This window comes from Gallus gallus, chromosome 2 (genome assembly GCF_016699485.2).
Source record: "Gallus gallus isolate bGalGal1 chromosome 2, bGalGal1.mat.broiler.GRCg7b, whole genome shotgun sequence".
Taxonomy (NCBI): Eukaryota; Metazoa; Chordata; class Aves; order Galliformes; family Phasianidae; genus Gallus; species Gallus gallus.
This window is the reverse complement of record NC_052533.1, coordinates 127,077,924-127,086,277: the sequence shown is the minus strand read 5'-3', so window position 1 is coordinate 127,086,277 and position 8,354 is coordinate 127,077,924. Positions and strand designations below refer to the sequence as shown.

General features: G+C 38.3%; 1 protein-coding gene across 1 annotated transcript; it reads left to right on the top strand.

Moving 5' to 3' along the window:
- The first annotated feature begins 104 nt into the window (after positions 1 to 104).
- RIDA (reactive intermediate imine deaminase A homolog) lies at positions 105 to 6,821 on the top strand. Its single transcript, XM_001234688.7, has 7 exons — positions 105 to 193; positions 3,061 to 3,166; positions 3,663 to 3,717; positions 4,535 to 4,603; positions 5,599 to 5,654; positions 6,060 to 6,167; positions 6,551 to 6,821. Exons 1-6 carry the CDS (start codon positions 129 to 131, stop codon positions 6,126 to 6,128), a joined length of 420 nt encoding a protein of 139 aa, XP_001234689.4. The 5' UTR covers positions 105 to 128; the 3' UTR covers positions 6,129 to 6,167; positions 6,551 to 6,821.
- The last annotated feature ends 1,533 nt before the right edge of the window (positions 6,822 to 8,354 follow it).

The window sequence follows — 8,354 nt, the reverse complement described above, 5'->3', positions numbered from 1 at the left end:
TGCGCAGCGCGCAGCCACACCCAGCACGACTACATTGCCCAGAATGCTCGACGGGAAGGCGGGCGGAACGGTGTGGTATTTAGTTGGGCGCAGGGGAGTGGGGAGGGAGGTGGAGTGTGATTGTCGTTATGGCTTCTGTGGTAAGGAAAATCATCAGCACTGCTAAGGCTCCTGCGCCACTGGGTGCCTACAGGTACGGCTCGGGCGGGACGGGTTTGTTGGGAAGTTTACTGTTCCGTCCCGACGGCGGTGCCGTGAGGTGTCCGTCGTGTGTGGTAAGGGGGAAGTTTTGCGTTGCCGTCTGTTTGAGAAGCGTGGTAGGCTTCTGTGGAAGCACTGAGCAGTGGTCACCAGAGTGCTTTCTAGGGGCTCTTAAGAATGGGCTTAGGCTTCGTTTTCCTTCTTATAAACGCAGGCTCCTGAGGTTTTGACTTTTCCACCTGTGGCGCTTTAGAGCCTTACAAAAGCATTTTTATCCCCATTGCTTTGAAATGAAACTTTCTGAACTTCAGACCCGGTGTTCTTTGTGTTTCTCTGTCTTTGTAATTCCAGTGAGGTGTAGAAGCAGAGAAAATCCCATCACTAAAAGAGCACCTTCTGCCAACAGCACGCTGCTGGTGGGTTGCAGCCAGGGCTTGGCATTGCCTGTGGGTAGGAGAACATTTGAGACATGGAAGGCGAGAGTCCTTCAGCTGCACACATACACCAACTGGCTTAGCCTTTAATGTAGCCTTCTGCTATAGATTAACTGCACTCCCGTGTCCTGTGCTGGCTGGTAGTTCTTGATGAAATACTGCTTATTGTGCAGCCTGTTGTTGAACTCGCAGGGCTAACATCAGCTAAGTTAGTGGTGAACTTAGTGGTCATGTTCCAGTATGCTTTTCAAAGTCCAGTGAACAAAAAATTGCATAAGAAATAACTGCTGTATCTCAGTTCTGAGCATGGGGCCTGGTGAGGGTTTAATATGGATGGGAGAATTAGGATAGAAGTGCTGCGTTCCTGGTTCTGCTACAGCCCTTCCGTGTGCTATTTGTACCGTATCTTGCAATTCCTTTACTAAACTCCTCCAATTTCCAGTAACTTTATATGCGTGTGTATGCATCTGTGCATGCAACTTCAGAAAAGGCATGGCAGAGATGCTGTACTTGTGTTAATAACTGTGTAAGGAAAGTCTGATGAACTTTTCCCACTTGTCGTCATTGTTTCTTGATGCCATCTGTCTGAAGGGGATGGTCATGTTTTTGCCAAGGTCATAATGTCCATATAGCTTTGCACTTGAGTGTACTGAAACATGAATGATGTGTCGCATGCACTTAACTACTCCTTATGATTCCAGCAGAGATGGACAATTGACCCTCATTATAAGATACATCTGCAGTTAAAGTTTGATCACAGTTTTTGTGCCTGGAGTCTCAGTCAACTTCGCTCATGCGTTTGAGTGCAGTGGAAGTATATTCTTTAGTTAGTGAGTTGTTGAAAGTGACAATGAATGGGGGATTCCATGGTAACCATACAAGAAGAAAGTTGAGGAACTGAGAAGAAGGCTTGAGATTGCTGAGAATGCTGATCTGGCAGTGGAAGGCTTCATCGTGCATCTCCCTCTGCCCTCTCCACAGTTACTCATGATTTGGGATTTTCCAAAGTTCCATTAGGATAAGCATTATTGTTGTCATTTGCTTTATGATAAACAGTATAAAACAATCTCATTTTTCCAGAGAGCTCAGAGTGCTAACAACTTGTTGCAAGGCTCACTACACATTCAATAGAAACATGAGTTGTAGTCTGATGACTTATGCCTCCAAGTATGACATGCTAGAAAATTGAAGAATATATTTTGTGTTCATATACACATTTCCTGTCAACAAGACTGAGCAATTAAGAGATATAAAGCTACTCTTTATTGAACACTTTAATTCTACATTGATGCTGAAGTGAAGCTAAGGTCCTAATTTAGTTACTTCATGGAGGAGCTTAACTCCAGTTTGTGCAATTTCAGAGGCTTGTTCAACTGTTAGAGGAATGTATTTTCTTATCGGATGGCAAGAGATAAGAAAGTTCATGTTGACACACTTTAAAAAGAGCCTGTCTCTAATTTCTTTGCAAAATATTTCTACCAGCTGATGAGATGTATGTTACATCATCTTGCATGATGTTTACTAGGTGGTTAAAGTCTTTGTTTTAATCTTTTGGTCTGTTTGTAGTGCTCAGCAATTATTGACATCTTTTAACTCTACTTCAGCAAAAGCACACTTGACATATATATAAAAAATAACTTGGATTCTTCATCTGCTGAAATAACCCAGCCACCAGGTCACCTAGGTTAGCTGGAGAGAGGAGAGGCGCTGTTCTGACAGTGGAATTGTGCTAACTGGACACATTCACATCACTGGAGAAATATTGCCAGAGAATGTTTGTGAGGCTTCATATTGCAGCCGTAACTTATATATATGGTGCCTATTTGAGAATAAAATGCTGATTGTAGTAATTAGCCCTCTTGATTTCTTTTTTTCTTTCTTTTACCTTATTGCTTTGCAGCTGAGATGTAAGGTAGGCAAGAGAAACAACCACCAGCTAGGATGTTATTATTTATTTGGGTAGATGCAAAATGATGTATATTTGCTCTATCTCCCCCCGTGCAATCTGCAGCATGGAAAGTGTGTAGCTGTGTTTAGTGTTGTGTTGCTGCACTTGTCTTGTGCCTTTTGGAGAATGAGTATTTACCTCAAAGACAGAGCTATGCTTATGTAGCTGTGTGCTTTTACAGGTGTGCCAGTCCCAGCTGAATCAAATGTGTATGGATTGAATGTATAAGCACTGGATAAGCTTACATGTGTACGTGGCCATGTATAAGCACTGTGGTTTAGTGATGGGACTCAGTAGGTCAGATTGATGGTTGGACTTGATATTGAAGATCTTTTCCAATTTAAATGATGATAGAATAATCTATCTTTCCGAGATATTATAAATATAAGTGCATTTCACGTTTTCTGCAGTCACTTTTGGATAGTTAAATGGTTTAGTGAGGAAACTTTCAGCCTGAAATGTCACTTCTCTTTTCAGCCAAGCAGTGCTTGTAGACCGGACCATGTACATTGCAGGACAGATAGGTATAGAACCTTCCAATGGGCAGCTTGTCTCTGGAGGTATAAAGGAAGAAACTAAGCAGGTAAGATGTGTTCTAGCAATAATCTTTTATGCTATGTTAAATGTAGACTCATGAAAAATTGAGGAGACTCAGAGCATATTGCACAACCTCCAAGATGAAGTAAAAACAATAAATGATTCCTCTGCTGTCGTTTTCCATCCAAGCAGTCTGGAGGTCAGGGAAACACCTGTATCTCATATAAGAAGGAATTGATGTTTTGAGTCTCTGAGTTGGCATAAGACTTGTTCCCCCAGCAGAAGCCGTGTGAGGTTAGTAGATAGGATGAGGTGAAGCTGTATTGTTTTTACATCTAATAAATAAATGGTTTAGTATTAGGAGTTTATTAAGTTACCTTTTACTAATACACTTCTTAATCTATTTTTGGTTTTGCTCTGACTGTTGAAGGCCTGCTGGGTGAGCTACGACATAAATATAGCTAGGTTATGATTCGTGTTTATATACTTGCCCATATACAACCTAGGTGATACATACAGACTTCTGTCTCATTTCTCAACAGGCGTTTAAAAATTTGGGAGAAATCCTGAAAGCTGCAGGCTGTGACTATAGCAATGGTAAGTGCTGATATGAAGGTAGCAAACAAGTGATTATTTTCACTTGGATTTAAAAAAGAAGCAGCAACCTTTAAAATAAACAAGCTGTTTATAAATGTGCAATTTTTATCAATAGATAGAGGAAAAGAATTAATGTGCAAGTCTTTGTGTGATGGGTATTGGTGGGATACTGCCTCTCACCTGAAGCTTCTGTCCATGGTACTAATGCTTCAATTCAAACTGAAGCAGCTTACGTATAGGTAAAGCTATAGCTGACCTCAGGCATTTTAAGCATCCTTTACTCCAGATAAAAACAGGTCCATGTCTGTGGCATTCATGTTACAGGCCTGCTTGATATCTTTTTTTTTTTTTTCCTTTTGTGGCTGATTCTAATAATGGAGCCAAATTTAGAATTAGTATTGGCTTTGGCACTTATGGGTTTAAAAAAAATTCTTGCATAGACCGTATCCTCAGATGTTTTATGGACTATTTTAGCAGCAGGTATTATGATATACTTTATTTTGCCAGCAGTTGGCACACTAAAGCTTGTTTTAATCAATATTTTTCACTTTGGTCCCTTTTAAAAGAATTGGGCTTGTAATGAAATCTAAAATGGAAGAGGTGTTCTCAAAACAGGTCAAGAACATGCAAGTTTTATGTATTAGATATTCAGTTTTTCTTGGTTTTGCAGGTAGTAGCTCTAATGGTTAATATCTGTTTGTGAAACTTTTCAAAATGTTTAAAATATTTGAGATGTTTGGAATAGAAGCAAGAACTGCATTAAGGATTTTAAACTTTTGTATAGAAGAGGTACAAAATAACTGCACTTAATTTCTAGTTGTGAAGACCACAGTTTTTCTGGCAGACATTAAGGACTTCAATGATATGAATGAAATTTATGGACAATGTAAGTAGACTTGCTGCTTTTTTACCAGGACAGCTTGCAGAATTGACAGTGTTCATTATAAGCGGAGTGTTTCAATGGCTCAGCTAATGTAGTCCCAGGTTCTTTGAGACTTCAGTAGAAATACAACATGAGAACAGAACATTTACGTGCAAGCAGCACAACAACAACATAATTAGGTGTGGATTTGTCCTAGCATTTCATTAACTTCTTCATATGCAGTTTGAGCTTCTACACCTTCTGGCCTTGATGGATGCCATGTTGTCTCTAATACAATTCTGCTGCAGTCAGTCTTAAGATGCTTAATTTCAAATTGTGTATCTTCATTTCTTTAAGATCTGTTTGTATCTTTGAATAATTTTTGTATTATTGTGCTGGAACAAGACTTAGTTTTTGTGTAAGGATGAGCTACCCTGCTGCACTTGGAAATGAAACAATAACGTGTGGTTAACCAAATTGCATGTAAACTCAAGTTGGTGATTAGTGAGCTATGTTGTGCAGAAGAGTTTGGGAGTCTATGCATATAAGTTCCTTATTTACATAGGTTTGGGTTTTAGTTACTTAGCAGTATCTCATGTTGAACAAAGCCTTTTTAGATGAACAATCTTCTGCATGTCAAAATGGAATTGAGGATGTTAAGCAGAGTGAAAACAGATTGGCTGGATACTTTGTTACTTCTTGCCAAAGAGCCCTCCTACCTGTTTCTGAAGAAAGCAATTGCTGCTGTTCTTTGATGCAAGTTACTAACCTGCCTTGTTCCTGCAGGAGCCTGAATGTACTGTTTCTGAAGTCTGTGTTAACTTTCACTAATTAAAAAAAAAAAACAGAGGGGAAACAAATGGGAGGCAGGAGGAACTGGAGAGGAGAGAGTGAGGACTGAACGTTATTTGTCTCATATTCTTGAACTTGAAACTTGAGTGCATTTTATACAAATGATTTTGAACTCTGTTTATCAAGCAAACGTAAATGATTAGTGGATGTTTTTGTTTCAATTGCAGTTTTCAAATCAAACTGCCCATCCAGAGTATCCTTTCAGGTTGCTGCTTTGCCAAAAGTGAGTGTACTTTAAAAAAAGGAATTCTGAAAGTCTTTGCTTCTGAAACATTATAACAGACTTCTTATTCTGTAATAGCTTTAATTATGATTATTTTATTGAATATTAAGTATTTAATTTTTGCTTCAAGTATGTCAGTCTTATTCCTGCACTAAAGAGTTCTGAAAACATGGGGGAACCTGGCTGTATAGTGAAAGATGGCTACAACACTAGAAATAAGGGTTTCTAATGCTTCAGGAAGAATAAAATTAATTTTTAACATTGCTAAATTAGTAATGCAACTGTCAGGAATATATAATTTCCAGATGTCATTCTTTATTCATATCAGGTCATGTTATATACCCAATAGCTTCATACAATAGGTATTTAAAGTTCCTAATACGCTTCTTCATTGCTTTCTCACAGGGTGCCCGGGTTGAGATTGAAGCTATTGCCATTCAAGGACCCATCCAGAATGTTCCAGCTTCTCTATAAGTGAAGACTGAATGTCCTACACTAGCCTTACCTGGAGAGGTGCTTTCTTCTTGATTTCTGCCTTCAAGTCTATGAAATACAAGATTACAGTGACTTCTGCAGGCAAAGCCTGAAACCTATGGAGTGCTGTTAAAGTCTGGGTTTGATTGTAGAACAGGAGCCTTATTTTGTGATGGTATTTGGGTATTAAAGTACATATTTTAGGTGAATGTATGACAGTTACACTGTGGGTGATCAGGACACAACAATCATTAATTGTAATAGTAGTTTTTTTAGTAATAATTTTAAATATTGGGGAAAAATGTCAGAAACGGGGAAAACAGTAGAACACTTGTCTTGATTAGCATACATTTTTCACTTCTTTGTTTTGGGAAATTCATTTGTTGTTCATTTCTAAACTGTCTTAAATGCTTTCTTTGCAGAATGGTTTAGTGCTGCGACTCGATTGCTAATCAGGGTGGATATTCATTTCAGAAAGAAGAAAGTGATGCTTCTCCAAAATCACATCCTCGTAGTTACAAATCAGCTGCAAATGGATCTCTACCTGCAACATTTTTCATAGTCTTTTTCATAGCCATTCGACTTTGACTATATTGTGATTGGGTGGGGAAGGGGAGGGGGAAGACATTCCAATTGTATGAGAGGGGGAAAAACCTGTTTAATGAGAATAAATAATAGTTGCATGTTTAAAAATGTGCTTGTCTCTTCTGGGAGCAAACTTTTCTTTTCCTGATAATATTTCGGTGCTCCATTACAAAATAACAAAAACAAGCAAACAAAAAAACCCAAAACTAGCATCCCTATCTTGCTTTTTCTTAAAAGAAATGATTCAAACCAAAAGAGTAGGTTTATTATCTCTTGCCTAATAGCCAAGGGTTAAAACAATCCTTCAAGAGAGAAAGCTTTCAGCTACCATGGCAGTACAGTTCTTGGCATCTCTCTCTGCCATTGAGAGAGAATGAACCTGCTTGGTGTGTTTAAGCAGTATTGAGAAGTCAGGCTGCATTAGTAAGCTATCCCATTCCTCTGCGTTCATCTTCTATTTAAGCAAGTAGAAATGGATGTTTTTACTTACTTAATGTTTTTTAAAGAACGAGTTAGAAAATTAGCTGACTCATGCTAGAGTTGATTCCCCATCTTCCCCCTAGAACTGTTTACCTAACACAGTATTGTTTTTTTTTTTAGGGTAAATGAACAAATTCTCTTTGCTTTCTGGACTTTGAAGCAGTGACCTTTGAAAAGTATCTGACTCTGCTACATATAAACTTTCTACACATGAATGCTATTAGTCTTGGCTTCTTGTCCTCTTTCCCTTTGGCTATGCTGTCAATGTCTTTTATTTTCTACAGCTTTGATTTAAGAAGCAATCCCACTGAAACACCATCAGACTTGTTAGGAATTAGTAGTAATGTGAATATAACTTTCTAGGAAACTTGGAGCAAAAGTTGCTTCATTCTGTCAGTTAGGAATAATACAATGAAGTGGAATTGCATTATTTAAGCAGATTCCTAATTTGTACTTCCATATGTTTCTCTGTTACAGCTTTGCTCACATATAATTGCTCTGTTGGAACCTAGTTAACTGTTTTTGTAGCAGAATTCTAGTTCACCTTCAGCAGATCTCAGTAATGTTGAATGTGAGCTAAATTCATCTTTGTATAATAAGTAGTAACAGTTATGCCTCACAACATGCTTCAATGTAAGATGCCTGTCTTAATCGTTCTGTACTGCTGCTTTGCTAATCTTAAACCTAACACTAGATGGCAGTTTTGATTTTTATTTTTCCTTTTTTTTTCCTTCCTGCTGGTAACTTTTCCATTTGTTCATGTACAATCACCAAGGTTGGAAAAGATCTCTAAGATCCTCCAGTCCAACCGTCTGCCTATCACCAGTATTTCCCCACTAAACCATGTCCCTCAGTACAATATAGACAGCAATATAGAACTCCTTAGGGTATCTTCACTGGTACAAAGTGTGTGAATATATCACTGCTTTCCCCAGAAAGGTTCAGACTGAGTCTGAAATGTAACTGATACATCATTAAAAATATTTATTGTTAGTAAGTAGGTGCCATTCTGTAGTAAGGACTTAAAATCCACTTTTAGCTTTAATGTTAGCTAGCTGTTAGCTGGAGTCCAGATGTGTGGTTTCCTGAATGTCTCAGGCCTAAATATGTATTCTTCAGGTAGATAAATTATTGAATAACTGAAAAAAGCTCTACTTACAG